At 39.8% G+C, this 16,257-nt stretch overlaps 5 protein-coding genes across 7 annotated transcripts; 1 reads left to right on the top strand and 4 right to left on the bottom strand.

The window, feature by feature from the left end:
* The first annotated feature begins 496 nt into the window (after positions 1-496).
* LOC17877343 (ribonuclease TUDOR 2) lies at positions 497-5,963 on the top strand. The gene is made up of 16 exons (XM_006282239.2): positions 497-716; positions 1,226-1,403; positions 1,497-1,571; positions 1,664-1,780; positions 1,863-1,970; positions 2,079-2,285; positions 2,367-2,582; positions 2,666-2,773; positions 3,020-3,190; positions 3,282-3,479; positions 3,565-4,131; positions 4,227-4,415; positions 4,498-4,578; positions 4,662-4,856; positions 4,950-5,327; positions 5,419-5,963. Exons 2-16 carry the CDS (start codon positions 1,245-1,247, stop codon positions 5,599-5,601), a joined length of 2,952 nt encoding a protein of 983 aa, XP_006282301.1. The 5' UTR covers positions 497-716; positions 1,226-1,244; the 3' UTR covers positions 5,602-5,963.
* A 284-nt stretch (positions 5,964-6,247) lies between these two features.
* On the bottom strand, positions 6,248-8,867 carry LOC17875352 (calnexin homolog 1). Its single transcript, XM_023786065.1, has 6 exons — positions 8,698-8,867; positions 8,518-8,587; positions 7,050-8,179; positions 6,884-6,955; positions 6,689-6,799; positions 6,248-6,602 (listed from the first exon to the last, which is right to left on the bottom strand). The coding sequence occupies exons 1-6, from the start codon at positions 8,782-8,784 to the stop codon at positions 6,480-6,482; spliced, it is 1,593 nt and encodes a 530-aa protein (XP_023641833.1). The 5' UTR covers positions 8,785-8,867; the 3' UTR covers positions 6,248-6,479.
* Positions 8,868-9,187: 320 nt separating this feature from the next.
* LOC17875433 (pentatricopeptide repeat-containing protein At5g61800) lies at positions 9,188-10,826 on the bottom strand. Its single transcript, XM_006282033.2, has one exon. It carries the CDS (start codon positions 10,805-10,807, stop codon positions 9,302-9,304), a length of 1,506 nt encoding a protein of 501 aa, XP_006282095.1. The 5' UTR covers positions 10,808-10,826; the 3' UTR covers positions 9,188-9,301.
* LOC17876834 (calcium-binding mitochondrial carrier protein SCaMC-1) lies at positions 10,818-13,429 on the bottom strand. 3 transcript variants are annotated; one of them, XM_023777493.1, is made up of 5 exons: positions 12,874-12,955; positions 12,443-12,655; positions 11,567-12,334; positions 11,408-11,498; positions 10,818-11,312 (listed from the first exon to the last, which is right to left on the bottom strand). In XM_023777493.1, exons 2-5 carry the CDS (start codon positions 12,462-12,464, stop codon positions 11,135-11,137), a joined length of 1,059 nt encoding a protein of 352 aa, XP_023633261.1. In that variant the 5' UTR covers positions 12,465-12,655; positions 12,874-12,955; the 3' UTR covers positions 10,818-11,134. The 3 variants fall into 3 exon arrangements, with proteins under 3 accessions (XP_023633261.1, XP_006279765.1, XP_023633252.1); XM_006279703.2 differs by lacking the exon at positions 12,443-12,655 and having other exon boundaries at positions 12,874-13,429; XM_023777484.1 differs by lacking the exon at positions 12,443-12,655 and having other exon boundaries at positions 11,187-11,326; positions 12,874-13,429.
* A 329-nt stretch (positions 13,430-13,758) lies between these two features.
* Positions 13,759-16,135, bottom strand: LOC17876862. Its single transcript, XM_006279705.2, has 5 exons — positions 15,997-16,135; positions 14,720-15,625; positions 14,494-14,643; positions 14,158-14,409; positions 13,759-14,073 (listed from the first exon to the last, which is right to left on the bottom strand). Exons 2-5 carry the CDS (start codon positions 15,617-15,619, stop codon positions 13,942-13,944), a joined length of 1,434 nt encoding a protein of 477 aa, XP_006279767.1. The 5' UTR covers positions 15,620-15,625; positions 15,997-16,135; the 3' UTR covers positions 13,759-13,941.
* Between the last annotated feature and the right edge of the window lie 122 nt (positions 16,136-16,257).

Genomic DNA, 16,257 nt, shown 5'->3' on the forward strand with positions numbered 1-16,257 from the left:
TTACGAGAGTATTAAAGACCCAATTCTCTTGAAAAAAACGAACGTACGAACGTATTTAAAACGTGCAAGTTTCTTCTTCTCTCTCGTGTTATTGTATTCAATTCACACCTCTTACTATTTTATTTGTCATGGATTTTATGGCTTTTATTAATTGCAGATATGTTTCCTCAAAATAAACACTATTAATTTCCTTCTTTTTCAACTAATTAATAATATATTTTAAAAACTTTGTAATCAATCCTCAATAAAAACGTAATCCAACTTTTTATGTTTTCCTAATAAACTCAACAAGAGTTTTAATTAATTTGGCAAAAATAGTCCAAAATTAAAAGAGTTTTTTTATTATTATAAAACAAATCTTCAAAAATTAATGGAATCAAGAGGTAATTAAATGAGAAAATATGGATTAAAAATATAAAGTATAATATCCGGTTTGGTTTATATTCTCCTTTGTTTATATTTTCTTTCCTTGAACCTCTCCTCTGCACAATCTTTCTTCCTTCCTCTCAGCTCTCTCTCTCTCTCTCTCTTGAGATCTGTTCTTCTTATAAGTGTCTCTCTCAATCTTGACAACTTCTCATTCCTTGTCTTCTCCACTCTTTTGTTCTTCTTTTTTTATTAAGTTTCAGTCATCGTCATAGAGAGTTAAGGTTGATTTTTACGTTTCTTAATCTTCATCAGATCTAGTTTTCATCACCAATCACGGATAAATCCAGGTATCTTCATCGGAATTATCGAAATTAATGATCTTAGATCTATCTGTTTTGTTTATTCTAATCTTTGATCTGATCCTCTTTTGTCCTATTTGCTTGCGATCGTGTTCTCGTGTGAGAATTTTTTTTTTTTTTTTTCTAGCTCGATCGAACTCTCTGTGGTGTAGATCGAGGCGAATGTAGTGCTTTCGTGATGGATGATGGATATTTGTTAATGGATGCATGTGTGGATTTTTTCTTTTTTGTTCGTGATTCAATGATTTTACATACTGATCTGTTGTGATAGAATTCTCAATTTTGGTTGTGTTTTTAATTCTGAGCTAAATTGAAGTATGGATCGTGTAAGAACCAATGTATCATGTTGGAAAAGGAAAATACACTTTTTTGATAACTTTAATTTCTCGTTTCAGAGTGTAAGAATCAATGTGTATTTGTGGTTAGTGGTAACATTTTATATTGTATAGATTACTTTTTGTTTTTTGACTTTTTGTTTTTTTTTGTTTCTTTTGTAGGTCTTAGCCAATCACCAACATGGCGACTGTGGCAGCAACTGAGAACCAATGGCTCAAAGGGAGAGTGAAGGCTGTTACTTCCGGAGACTGCATGGTGATCACTGCTTTGACCCACAGCAGACTTGGTCCTCCACCGGAAAAGACCATCACTCTTTCTTCTCTTATGGCTCCTAAGATGGTGAGAGCTTCCTTCATAATACTCTTTTTTATTTTATTTTTCCATAATTTAGAATATGCTTTCTCATTGTTTGGTTTGGTGTCCCTGTTTCAGGCTCGCAGGGGAGGTATAGATGAGCCTTTTGCATGGGAAAGCAGAGAGTTTCTAAGGAAGCTTTGCATTGGAAAGGTGATTAGTTGAAACTCTTGAACCACTAATGCTATAAAATTATGGAATTGAGAATGTCTTTTTAATTCTTGAGCAGTTTATTTCTTGAGCAGGAAGTTGCTTTCAAAGTGGATTACAAAGTGGAAGCTATTGCTGGAAGAGAATTTGGCTCGGTTTACCTTGCCAACCAAAATGTTGCTAAGCTTGTTGTTCAAAATGGCTGGGCAAAGGTGACAACAGTTTTATTTCTCTAGATAGCATTGTCTAAGGTATGATGCTTGGATCAGCTTTCTGATACGATGGAATGCACAGGTCAGAGAGCCAGGTCAGCAGAATCAGGATAAGGTTAGTCCTTACATTGCGGAGCTATTACAGCTTGAAGAGCAGGCTAGGCAGGAAGGGTTTGGTCGTTGGAGCAAGGTTGGTGTCTCATGTACTCTGTTCCTTTATGTTTGGTTTTTGAAATCTTTTTCTGTTTTATATGATGAGATATAATATATGTATTCTTGATTTGCTGACTTAATACAGGTTCCTGGTGCTGCTGAGGCATCTATTAGAAATCTTCCTCCTTCTGCCGTTGGGGATTCTGGGAATTTTGATGCCATGGGTCTTTTAGCCGCAAGTAAAGGCAAGCCTATGGAAGGTATTGTTGAGCAAGTCCGTGATGGCAGTACCATCCGCGTTTACCTTCTTCCGGAATTTCAGTTTGTGCAAGTATTTGTTGCTGGACTCCAGGTATTAATCTTGTTTCCTTGATTTTGCTGCGCGAGACATTTTACTTTCATGGTCTAAGAGTGCTGGAAATTTTCTGTATAGGCGCCCTCGATGGGAAGGAGACAACCTACACAAGAAGCTATTGTTGAGCCGGATGTTACAGCTACTTCAAATGGAGATTCTTCTGCTGAATCACGTGGTCCTATAACATCAGCTCAGAGACTCGCTGCTTCGGCAGCCTCGTCCGTTGAGGTTTCCTCCGATCCATTTGCAATGGAAGCCAAGAACTTTACTGAGTTTCGTGTGCTTAATAGAGATGTACGGAGGTTTTACATCAAATTTGTCTTCACATTTATCTGTATTTGACAGTAAGATGATCTAAAATGTGCTGGATTGTGCAGGTTCGCATTGTTCTTGAAGGCGTGGACAAATTCAACAATCTGATCGGATCAGTTTACTATTCAGAAGGGGAAACAATAAAAGACTTGGGTTTGGAGCTTGTTGAAAATGTAAGTGCAAAAATCACATGGTTATTTGTTTTTAAACATGATTACATATTGAACTAATTGGCAATGAAAGTTTGGTTTTGTCACAACGTTGCTGGTAAAAAATAGAGTAGGTGGTCCATTGAATAGTTTGTAGTTTTCTTGGTAGATTTGGAACTTCATTTCTTATATGTTGAATCAATGGAAACTAGGATTGTTTAATGATGTTGAGTAAAAGTTATGACACTTTATGCTCTTCCTTTTCCTCAGGGTCTTGCTAAGTATGTTGAGTGGAGTGCCAACATGTTGGAGGAAGAAGCCAAAAAGAAGTTGAAAGCTGTTGAACTTCAATGCAAGAAAAACCGAGTAAAAATGTGGGCAAACTATGTCCCTCCAGCTTCCAACTCTAAGGCAATTCATGATCAGAACTTTACCGGAACGGTAATAATTGCGTGTGCAGATTCTTGGTAAATATATTGTCTTCCGTCCATTTCACTAGTTTTTAGTTCTTACTAGTTTGTACCCTCTTCAGGTAGTGGAAGTTGTGAGTGGGGACTGCTTAGTAGTTGCCGATGATTCTATCCCATTCGGGAGCCCAATGGCAGAGCGCCGAGTTTGTCTATCAAGTATTAGGGCTCCTAAAATGGGTAACCCACGCAGAGAGGAGAAACCTGCCCCTTATGCACGGGAAGCAAAGGATTTCCTCATTAAAAAACTTATTGGAAAGCAGGTATTGCAATATGCCTTCTCACTTAATTTTATCACGCTGTGCCACACAGGAGTAAGATCTCTGACTTCCTTTTTCCCCGGTGCAGGTTATCGTTCAAATGGAATACTCAAGGAAGGTCATCCCAGGGGATGGTGTTACCACGTCTGGAGCTGGTGAGAGAGTCATGGATTTTGGTTCAGTATTCCTTCCATCTCATACCAAGGGTGAAACAGATGTAGCTGCTGCGACAACTCCTGGAGTGAATATTGCTGAACTCATTATTGCTCGTGGCCTCGGGAATGTAGTTAGACATCGTGACTTTGAGGAGAGGTCTAACCATTATGACGCTCTCCTGGCTGCTGAAGCTCGTGCTATTGCTGGGAAGAAGGGGATCCAATCTGCAAAGGATTCTCCAGTCCTGCACATTGCAGACCTGACTGTCGCCTCGGCTAAGAAGGCTAAAGATTTCCTGCCATCCCTGCACAGAGGCGGGAAAATACCTGCCCATGTGGAATATGTCCTGAGTGGCCATCGGTTCAAGCTATACATCGCAAAGGAATCGTGTAGTATCGCCTTTGCATTTTCTGGTGTTAGATGCCCTGGCCGTGGCGAACCTTATTCAGAGGAGGCTATTGGTTTAATGAAACGTAAGATCATGCAGAGAGACGTCGAGGTAAAAATCTGACATTTGACGCCTAACATCTTGATTTTTCTTTTTTCTCTTTTCGTTTCTATATGAGTCTTACATAGTCCCTTATGATCACATAGATTGTAGTTGAAACTGTGGATAGAACTGGTACCTTTCTGGGATCAATGTGGGAATCAAATACCAACGTAGGAACATATATTCTTGAAGCTGGCTTGGCAAAAATGCAAACTGGCTATGGTGCAGACAGGATTCCTGAAGCTCATCTTCTTGAACGGGCAGAGCGATCTGCTAAAAATCAGAAATTGAAGGTAACAACAATACATGATATCTTTTACTTCAGAAATGCATCTCGTCTAAAAAATTTACTTCCTCAACTGTATGATGTCACAGATTTGGGAAAACTATGTTGAAGGAGAGGAAATGGTAAATGGTAGTTCTACAGTAGAAACCAGGCAGAAGGAAACATTAAAGGTAGCCGTATGTTTATTTGGACAAGTCATAGTTTAATACTGAAACGGATACCTTAATTTACTCTTCATCGCCTCCCATTACAGGTTATTGTTACGGAAGTACTTGGAGGCGGTCGATTCTATGTTCAGACGGTTGGCGATCAAAAAGTAGCTTCGATTTCGAACCAGCTTGCATCTTTAAGTCTTAAAGACGCTCCCATTATTGGATCGTTTAATCCTAAGAAGGGTGACATCGTCCTTGCACAGTTTAGCCTAGATAACTCATGGAACCGTGCAATGGTGAATTATCAACTTTCTATACACCCCAACCATTATTTCTTCTTATTTACTATCACATGTGGTTTGTTCATTTTATTTCTTCTTTGTGTTAAGATTGTTAATGGACCTCGAGGAGCAGTTCAGTCTCCAGAGGAAAAATTTGAAGTTTTCTACATTGATTATGGAAACCAAGAAACAGTTCCATACAGTGCAATTCGTCCTGTCGACCCTTCAGTATCCTCAGCACCAGGGCTCGCACAGCTCTGCAGACTTGCCTACTTAAAAGTTCCAAGCCTGGAAGACGACTTCGGTCCTGAAGCTGGAGAGTATTTGCATACAGTCACACTAGGTAGTGGTAAAGAGTTCAGGGCAGTGGTAGAGGAAAGAGATACTTCAGGAGGCAAAGTGAAAGGCCAAGGAACTGGAACCGAGCTTGCAGTAACTCTCATCGCTGTCGATGATGAGATCTCTGTCAATGCAGCAATGCTTCAGGTCAGTGCCTTGCTTTTTCTTTTTTCAGTTCCTCCAAAACTTTTGAGTATTGTCATAAACCTAAGAGTGAAATGTATTGTTATGATCATAGGAAGGAATAGCGAGGATGGAGAAACGCAGAAAATGGGAACCGAAATACAAGCAAGACGCTCTCGATGCTCTTGAGAAGTTCCAAGATGAAGCTCGCAAATCGAGGATCGGAATCTGGCAGTACGGAGACATCCAGTCTGATGATGAAGACACCGTTCCGGTCAGGAAACCAGGTCGCGGGTAGGTTTTTTACACCAGTGAAAAACTTGATGGTCCAGAGAGGCATCATGAAGAAGAGGAAGAGAGAATCCATCGGGTTCTCTTTAAATGAGTTAAGAAGCGAGCGAGATGATATTTGCTTGCAAGCATCAAACTTTTTGTAACGTTTAGAATTCTCTTTTTCTTTTTTTCTTTTTTTCTCTCTTTTCTTTCTAATTTATCTTTTTTTTTTGGTTTATAGACTCCAAAAAGAAAATTTTCTATTTATTTAGGAGTACGAGACGATCATATCTTGCTCTGTACATATGTTTGACAAAAAAACATGATAAAGGTGATGTAACTTCAGGTTATCAAAGTTGACAAATATACGTGGGACTTCCTCGCTTAGTTAGTGTGTGCAACCGTCTTTTGAGCTTTTACCATTTCTCTCCAGAATTTATCTTCTCTGAGTAATCTTCAAATTTATCTGGTTTGTTCATTTACTCAGTCTTTTTTATGGAATGAGTTCAATCATTTTTTTCCTCCTTTCGTCCCTCTAATTGTACGACATTTGCTTATGTCAATTTGTTGGCGTACATGATCATTTATCTTACTGATCTTTCGCTATAAAGACTATTGATTTAGACAAGAAACTTTGATGTTTGGAGTAACCAGTTACTTTTCAAGGGGAAGAAAAATGAAACAGAAACTACAATTTGGCTGTCAAGATTCAAGAAAACTGTCTCACTTACATATTCCTCACCTCCCTTCCCCCTTTCTTTGTTTTTTTCGCTAAAAGACAAAAAAATCCGATTATATAGGCTACAGCAGAAAACAACATTCAACCCAAAACCAAAAACAGAACAAAAAAAAAATTATCTGAAAGTTTCCTTTGACATCTTCGAAAACTACTTAAACTTTGTTCTAATTATCACGTCTCGGTTGCCTTTTACGTGGTGCGGCGGTTTCTTCCTTCTTCTCTGCCTCATCCTCACTCTTTGAACTCTCTGCTACTTCTGGTTTCTTCTTTTCCAAAGGTGCCACAGCCTATTCCACCATTATCATTTCTTTATATAAGGTTCCTTCTCACAATTGATCATTATGCACAAAATTCAGAGAGTTGTTTTTCTTACCTTTTTGCCACCAAAGATAAGCTTGACAAATAGGGAAAAGAATACGACCACAATGGAGACGAGAACACCAACGGTTAAGTTTGGTTGTTGCTCAGCTTTCTCAATCAGTTCCTACAAAAGACACAATTCCCATCTCTGTCAATGTCGAGTCACAGTCATCACATTCAATACTATTGTAAATGAGGTAGAACTTACTGTGATCTTAGACTTGTAGGCACTTAGGAAAGATAAATCTGCAACCTTGTTCAAGAGGTCAAATACAATCTTCTGCAACATCATGCATACAAATATGATTGTCAGTATACGAAAAGCCTTCATGTATATGATTCATAAGAGTTAATTCTGTGGAAAATCAATTTACCTGGTAGCTCTTAAGACCATCTGCAGAGCCAGCAGCTTCTTCTTCTGCCTTTTGTTTCTCTTTCTCAACATCGAATTTGGGTTTCCATGTGGTCTGTCTGTAAGTCTCAGCGACCTTCTCATCTTTCGCTATCAAGATGTTGTCAAACAAGATTCCGTCTTGCATTGTCCAGATCTCAATACCGATGGCTGCAATGGGTTCATAATCTGGTCTGTCTAACTCAAAGTAGTCAGGGTTAGGAATATCTCTGGGCTTCCAGATTCCCTTGTAAGCAGGGTTATCGATAAGAGGAGAACTCCATTTGCCCTTGTAAGCAGGATTCCTCTTCATTGGTCTCTTCCATTCACCACAACCAGGTGCTGCTTCACACTTGGGGTTGTCAATCTTAGGAGCCTCCCACATACCATCTTCCTCATCATCCCAATCTTCAGGCTTGGTCGCCTCAGGGTCATCAACCTCCTCAGGCTCATCATCTAACCATCCTTCAGGTTTCTCAGCTTCCTCATCTTCAATCTCCATAGGTGCATCTTCGTCCCAGTCATCAGGCTTCACGGCATTTGGATCAGGGATCTTGGCTCTCTCGTCCCAGTCTTCTGGTTTCTTGTCTTCAGGGTCAGGGATAGTCTTGGCAGGGATCAATGCAGGCTCAAAGTCTTCACCAGAGAGTAAATTGGCCTTTTTCTTTTCTTCTCCATCAACCAAAATTCTAACCTCGTTGTCGGGTTTTAAGATGGCGGTGTAGACATGGGAAAGCTTGTCATAAGGAACAGAAGGAGGGAACTTCAGATGGTGCTCAACGTACTCGCCACTCTTGGGATTCTTGTGCTTCAAGATGAAATGCACTTTGTTTGTGGCTCCACACTTGTCGGGACCAAACATAATGGAGTAAGGGGATTCACTATCGAATCCCTGTGGTGTCCATCCAGCTTCCTGAGGGCGGAGGTATTTCAAGTAAGCACCACCACACTCAAGTCCTTCCTGGAAACGAACCTCGTACTGAAGAACAACAGTTCCTTCCTTGAGGTTTAGAGGCTCGTCAAGCTCTTTCACAATTCCATATTTCCTAGCCTTCTCGCTCACGAGAAGTCCATAATCATCATGTCCCTCGCTCTTTGCATGCTTCCATACACCTGCAACATATATAAATGATGTTAACAAAGAAGCATCTATGCAACACTGGGAATTTAGCAACAGCTTCAACAAGGCAAATTAGTTGCTTATCCAATTCAAGTGTTCGAAACAAAAGACAAAACATGCAGACTTCAAATCAATACCTTCGTAAATCTTTTTATAAAATGCCGAGGTTTACATCTACATTTTCAGATTTGATTTAAAAATTCTCGAATTGTGATTTCTCTATAATGTTTGAGTGCAAGTAAGTAGTATATGAATCCCAAATACAGACGCAGATAAGAGAACAATACACTAACATCACAATGCAGTGAGAGTTTGAAGACAAGGAGTTTACCTTCGTATTCACCATTCTTCGAAACGATCCAGCGACCATCAAACGGTTCATCAAACGATTCATATAGAACCTGAAACAGAATAGAGGATCCAAACAAATTGAGCTCAGCTAAACAACAGTAGATCTAAATCCCCGGATCTACGAAGTATATTCAAACAATACTAGGAAGATCGAAATTACCGTTTGATCGTCACAGTAGCAAAGCTTCTGGAACGAAACGAAAGCTAAGAGAAGCAGAAAGACGGAGAATAGTTGCCGTTCTCTCATTCTCGGAATCCTTTGAAGGTAAGAGGAAACCTCAAGATAAGATCTAAATCGGTGAGAAACCGGAGAAGTAGATCGGAGAAAGAGTGAGATGTATTATTTTTCGAGATTTTTCAGTTTCATCTAAATAAATTATATATTCACTCCCGTGGACCCGGTCGAGTGTGTCAATTTGTTGTTTCCACCAATCACATCTCTCGCCACGCTTCGTTAACCAACCATAACTTGACACGTCAACCAAAAGTGAGCTCTCCTACGTGCACAGTTATATTGCTATATACGTGCACATTTAACAGCTAGTTGAAAACATAGTTGAGCATTATTGGGCTTCACGGTCCATTAAACTAGAGTCTCTGTTGGAGCAAGAGTCTCTATGCTCCTAATGATTATTGCATACATAGCTACATAGTAAACATACATTGATGCATTAGTTTTAGATCCAAACTTTTCAAGAAAATCCAAATAGAGATTGGCTAAGACAAAAAAAATAAAACTACTTTCTTTGACTCTGGCTCTCTGGCTATGACAAAACCTTACTAAATCCAGCATTCTTCTTCACTTTGTTATCTCTTTCAATCACTTCCCTAACCTTAACCACATCCTCCCATCTCTCTGCGTTTGCATACATCTCCACCATTACTTTGTACACTCCTCCATCCTCGGGACTCAACGCCTTGACTTGCTTTGCAGCTTTCTCCGCGATCTCTATGTTCCCGTGGATTCTACATCCGCCCAACAAACCGCTCCATGCTAATAGTTTCTCTCTTTTTCCTCCATCTTTAGGCATTTGCTCGATCATTTCCGCTGCTTCTTCGATCAACCCTGCTCTTCCAAGCAAATCCGCCATACAACCGTAATGTTTCAGCTCTCTGTTAATATGATACAGAGATCCCATTTCGTCAAAAAGGTTCCTGGCTTCATCAACTAGACCAGAATGGCTACAACCCACTAAAACGCTTATGAAGCTTACTCCATCCGGTTTGATACCAGAACTAACCATCTTACGGAAATAATCCACCGTTAGCTTGCCGTTACCATGCATCGCAAGACCAGTGATCATTGCGTTCCATGTGAACAAAGTTTTATCAGAACACAAGTCGAAGATCTCCATCGCTATTTCAATGAAACCACATTTTGCGTAGAAATCCACCAATCCAGTAGCTAGGAACGAATCTACGAAAAGTCTGTTGCTTTTCGTGTAATCATGAATAGCTTTCCCTTTATCTAAATCCCCTGATTGAGCACAAGCTGAGAGAGTTGAAACAATGGCGACGTTATCCGGTTTCAAACCCAAAGCAATCATTTCGTCAAAAAGGTTAATTGCTTCTCTGCACTGATTCATCTGTGCATACCCAGCAATGAGACTATTCCATGAAACCAAATCACGAAAGGGCATTGAATCAAACAACTCTCTTGCACGAACAATCTCACGCCCCTTCACTAACCCATCGATCAACACATTGTACGTAACAACATCTCTCTGGGGATTTTCGTCGAACAACTGCAAGGCAATACCGATTGGGGCAATCAATGAGTAAACACGAATCAGAGTATTCAAAGTGAACAAATCAGACAACAGTCCGAATCTCAAAGCTTGACAATGCAACGTCTTGACCAATGGAAGATCACAAGTCTTCTTTGCTGCACAAGCCTTGAATACGAAAGGGAAAGTGTGAAAATCTGGAGGAACAGAGCGACGTCGCATCTCCACGAAGAAACGTTGAGAAGACAAAGACGGGTCATGAAGTGTGTAAATCCTAATGATCGTATTGAAGCAAAACGTTGACGGGTTTGTGATGAATCTGAAAACCGAAGTCGCGTAGCTCAAGACCACATTTGACGCCGACGACGAGTTCGATAAAGTCGGTGCGACAGAGGTGATAGCGAATAGGACATTGGCGAAAACAGAGTTCTTGTTAAAATCATTTGTTATTCGGCCGGAAGTGATGAACTGAGCGTGAAACTGATGCAGATGTTTGAGGGTTGTACATAGCTTCACGAGATATAAACTACTACAATTTATCATTCAGACGATCTAAGAGCTTCACCAAATTCACAAAAGCTTTCTCTTACAAAGGGAAAAATCAGTTAATTTTTTTTTAGTGACGAAAGATATCTGCATACAACACTGAATACAATACAAAACTATTCTCTCGGGAAAATTTTGGCTAAATAAAGGGCTCTTTATAGACTTCACCACCAAACTACTGAAGAAGAATCAATCAAATCAAGGTGAATGACCTTTACCGAGTCCATTTGAAAGCCCCTATTATCTCAAGTGTCTTTTTCGCCATCATCAAGGAGTTTTCAGTGTTATATCTGTGAACACAACAACACTAGGTTTCTTGCTACTTTAGTTAAGGTCCAGATTTTTCTTCATAGCTTCATAAACAAGGTACGAAATGCTCGCGGAAGGAATGACTTTGAAAAAGTTGGGAAAGATTCCTCTGTAAAAACCTCTTAGACCTTCGCCTCTTAGTGTTTTCAGGAACTCCTGGCTCATGCTAGTCTTTGAGCTATCAGCTTGCATTCTGATGATAAGTGACTGAACTCAGTTTAAAACGGCAGAGAAGAAAAAGCATACAAGTTCGAAAAGATATAACAAAGCTTAGATTTGACTTTTTACCTTGTTCTTATGACCTGTAACGGGTAAACACACGATGCTCCAAGAGCACCAGACGTCATTCCACATCCCAGTTGAATGAGAGGACCAGGCTCTGCACAGCATATATGGTTTAGTAACATGTAAAAGATTACGAATTTAAAGGCACGATTAGTATCTCACCGGCAGTGTCAATATATGTCCTCGATAAGTCTTTAAGAGTTTCGTAAGCAGCAAGGTCAATTCCTGCGTAAGGGATAATCCCAATAAGAGAAGGGCAAAGACCCTTGTAGAAAGCTCGGGGTCCTTCTTGAATCCAGATATCCTTTGTGAGTTTCCACAGCTTTGGTGTCCCAACTTCACTCACAAAAGTCTGTAACCGAGTCTTCACAAGATCCATAGGATATATAGCCGTTTGAGCTACTGCACCAGCTAATCCACCTGCCAAAAGTCTCCCGCTTGTACCAATATCACCATCTGCTCCCCCAATTATGGGTTTCAGCATTTCATAAGCAGCAAACTTTATGGCGCTTTCAGGAGCAACTTTGGTTACATTCAACCCATTACCTCTGAAGAAACCCAACAACTTATCTTCTCTCCATATTTTTTTAATGGTCGGGACAACGCCCAAATTCGTTCGTTGAACTTGCAAAGCAACTTTCAGACGGTCCAGAGGCGCTGTTGCGGTTCTAGAAACAGCTCCAGCTATTCCTCCCGCAAGAAGTAATTTGCTTCTTTGAGCATGTGTACTTACACCGTCTGGTATAACAGCTTGCTCCCCAATGTCTATTAAGCATACCCTTTCCCAGTGGTGATAAATGTTCTCAATTGTGGCTTCATGAGGGTTTAGCAAAAGAAAATCCCTCCACTCCTCAAAAGTTATAATTCCATTGTTATCCTTATCAACATGATCCATAAAAGAAGCTAATTCCTCATCTTTAATTTTAATGCCTACACAAACATAACCGTGGAGTTTATATAGGTCATTGACACTGTTACACAATAACATTAAAGCTTTTGAGAAACGATAGCATGTAAAAGTAATAGAGCCAAATTTACCAATGGACACACTCACACACATATTGTTAATATGCTGAATCTCCTACTCAAAAAGTTTCTATTTTCCAGGGATCAACACACACTTCAATTTGCCTGAAGCACAAATCCATCTTATAGACAGATTAAACTGTCTTACTACTCAAAAAGGTCATCCTTCATTGACTCAAACATTTGCCTCCATAGCTATAAGTAAATGGCTTGCATAGTTGTAATCTAGAGCAGTTATAAGAAATATATCAAATAACCAACAGCGGAAACGCTATCAAGAACAGTTAAGAACAGTGGCTTTTTAAAATTCAAGTCACCGACCAGTCTATTTGCGCAAAATCCACATTCGTAAACCAATAAAAGTCTCCTCATTTGCTTAAAGGAAGATAGTTGCAACGTAACAGTAGTAGTAATGGAACAGTAGGAGAATCAAAATCACATACCAGCTTTATCAAGAGCCTCCCAAAGCTCCTCTGGACAAATGTCACCATTACGTTCAACATCAATAGCCTGGAAAATCTTGTACAGCTCAAGCTCCTTGGCGTCCATGTAACGACGAAACTCCTGGTAATCCACACAGCCATCTCGATTCGCGTCGCAGACTTTAAGAAAATCACTAGCGTACCTGTAGTTTGGAGGAATGCTAAGCGAAGACAGACCTTTCTCGATCTGGGTACCGTCTAAGAACCCTACTTTAGAATTGTCGAAGAACTCGAACAGTTTCCGAATCCTGATCTCTCTCTGCTCCTTGGTCTCGCGTAATGCCACCAGCACGTGCTCCATTGTTGGCTCCACGGGTGGCTTCTTAGCCGGATTTTGGTTTGATTTCTTCGTCTCCATTGCTGATTAACGAAAATGGAGAAATCCAGATGAGCAAAAATTCAAAAGATTTGAATGATTCTAACGTCTCTTCATTCCTGGAAGAGTAGAGTTTATTAGTCCAGGAATCTCGGAAATTTTCAAAATCAGAATCCAAAAAAGTTAATTGGACAAAACAGTTTTTTCTTTTTTTTTTTGTCTCTGAGATTTTGAGGTCGGTAAGCAAAAAATATCAGCCTCAAACTTCCATGGACAGCTGGAGGAGACTCCATTATTTTTCATTGACCACTTCAACTGTGTCTACTTCCAGACACACAAAAAACACCAGTCAAATAAAGCCGGTCTAGGTTGATTGTTAATTTTAACCGGTTTACCTGCTTTAAACCAGAATAAAACCATCTTTGGTCCAGCAGTGATAAAAAAAAAATCAAAAAAAAAAAAAATCAAAAAATATGATTTTAGCATGCTTTGATAGACGCTTTGTATGTAGGCCATTGCAATATCGTGTGAATGTGATATACTATCTGACACTGCAATTCTTACACGTAGCTGTTACAGAAATCATATTACAGGAAGACGACAACAAAATAATATATTTTATTCTTAATTATTATTCGTACACAAAGTCACAAACAATGAAACAAACTTCACTTGCAAGTAAAACATGTAGTCGACATGGTTTCACTCTTTTTTCATGTACTAAGAGATTGGTAACCATCTTCCCGGTTCTGTCTCCGGTATATCATGGCTGCTATTAGAACCACTAGCGCTACCACCACCGTCACAGCCAAAACTGCTAAGAAGCTCAAGCTTCTCGGAGGTACCTACAAGGAAGTGAAATATCACATATACTAACGTTAGTACATAGTCCATATGGCAAAATTTCCCAAAAGGTATCGGGTGGTTACCTGAAAAAGATTAGGCAAGAAGCTCTCTGGTTTAGGCAACTGTTGAGCAACGACGATGTAAAAGAGTCCCATCACTCCGGTATGACCAACGGCACTACTGTAATTAAACTCCACATTCAGCGTCTCTCCATAGCTCACTTCCACTGGATCAGTAGGATAACAAGTCGACATTCCAACAATGTAACCAGCTTCATTTCCAGGTTCAACTCCATTGCCATACTTCGGCATCGAAGTACATATTCCTTCACCGTTCTGTTCCACAACACATGAGTGAAGAGTCTCAATCCAATACAAATTTGTTTTCAATCTTTTCATTTTTGCAATAGCCTAAACTACCTCTCGATATAGAGCAGCACCGATACCACCCAAGTGCTGGTGTCCCACGCCGTAAATGATATACCCATTAAATGGCATCATAAAGCTGTTTTTCTTAACATCAATGCATCCATCGCCATTGGTTTTGCACTGTTTCACTTCGTATTCCACCTGAACAAGCACATAGACCAAGAAATTATTAGAAATTGAAGTCAGATTTAACAGAATTAAGGTAGTTCTTACTGACATGGCAATGATGTTCTTGGCTATCTCCTATTGATCCCTCTGGTTTTTTCCAAGAATCCGTAACATCGAGAACATAAACTTTAGCGGGCAAAACCTTGTTGTCCCAATCAACCCATCTCACGGTATACTTCAAATACAGATTTCTTGTTTTCTCCCCATTGTCAAATCCGCTTTTCACCCGACATTGAGTCTTATCATAGCAGCAGTATAGACCTCCTTTGTAGCCGGGTCCTATAGCTCGACCGTACTCATCAATGGTTACATTATACAGATCACACAGACATTCTATGCATCCTGTCCTGTCCTCCACACCTCTGGTGTCTATTGCGTGAACGTTAAGAAGCCATTTGAATTCATAGCCATCAGGTCTTTCCTCAGGATTATCGACTTCAATCGCATAAGGATCAGGAAGATACGTCGAGGTATTGCGGGTTTCTGATCCTGAACCAAAGAAATATAAGAGTGAATTCGTGCACAGCCCTCCGTTTCTTACAGGAATAGTATCTGATCCCGAATCAGGATTGCTTTCGGGATCTTGCCTTTGAAACCCATCATTCCTAAACATTTCTTGCTGTAGAAACTTCGAACCTATACGGGCATAGTAAGGTCTGAGCAACCAGTGGTGCAGATATGTCTCGTGTAGAGGGACGGGGTCGCCTGCTTCGTCAACCACTTCAGCGTCGAAACTCTTGAGGCCGATATGCCCTCTTGGGAAATCGATGTCGGATAAGAAAGAATTTGAAACTGATCCTGGATTCATCACTAGTTTTGGTGAGAAAAAGACTTCAGATTTTATCTTTTTCTCGGTTCCTAGAAAGCCTTGGCTCGGTGATATGATGGTTAATGCGAACAGAGCAAGAACTAAAAACAAGATCAATGACCTCCTGTGGTAACGAGCCATTATCTCCTGTTTCAATATTATATATATAGATAGAGGTAAGGAGTGTGGTTGAAGTACATGGTTGCTTGTTAGAAAAATCTAAAATTGAAAAACTTTTCAGCAACCAATGACTCAAAAACAGATATAATATGTGAAGCTACTATATATTTCATATCATCCTGAAGTACAAGTATAAACTAAAGTTGAAACCTGGTTTTAGATGATCCATAAACATAAGTGTAGACATTTTTAAAAATTCGAATGTATCTTATATATATGGTTTCCAGTTAGATGTTCTACAACCCAAAAAATTGTTTGTGAAACCAAAAACAAGAGATTATTGGATTGCTAAACCAACTAGAGAGAAACAAAGAAAGAGTGAGAGAAGAGGGGTTTACGTGGGTTAACAGAGATGACGTTTCCCGCTTCGAATGAACGAAGAAGAAGGATTCGAGAGTAATCTAATTTATTATGTGAATTATGTACGAAAAGCAAAGAGACAAGAGCTTAGTTGTAATCTGGCACGTGTCGTCGTCACTCTCGTCATTCAGTGACAGGGTACGTACGGTTTCACTTCCCACTTTATCTCCTGTTTCAAGTTTATATATAATAGTCCTTTGGGAGATATTTTTGTTTAGATTGTGAGGTGGTTATTAGAC

Source organism: Capsella rubella, unplaced genomic scaffold (assembly GCF_000375325.1).
Source record: "Capsella rubella cultivar Monte Gargano unplaced genomic scaffold, Caprub1_0 scaffold_8, whole genome shotgun sequence".
Lineage (NCBI taxonomy): Eukaryota > Viridiplantae > Streptophyta > Magnoliopsida > Brassicales > Brassicaceae > Capsella > Capsella rubella.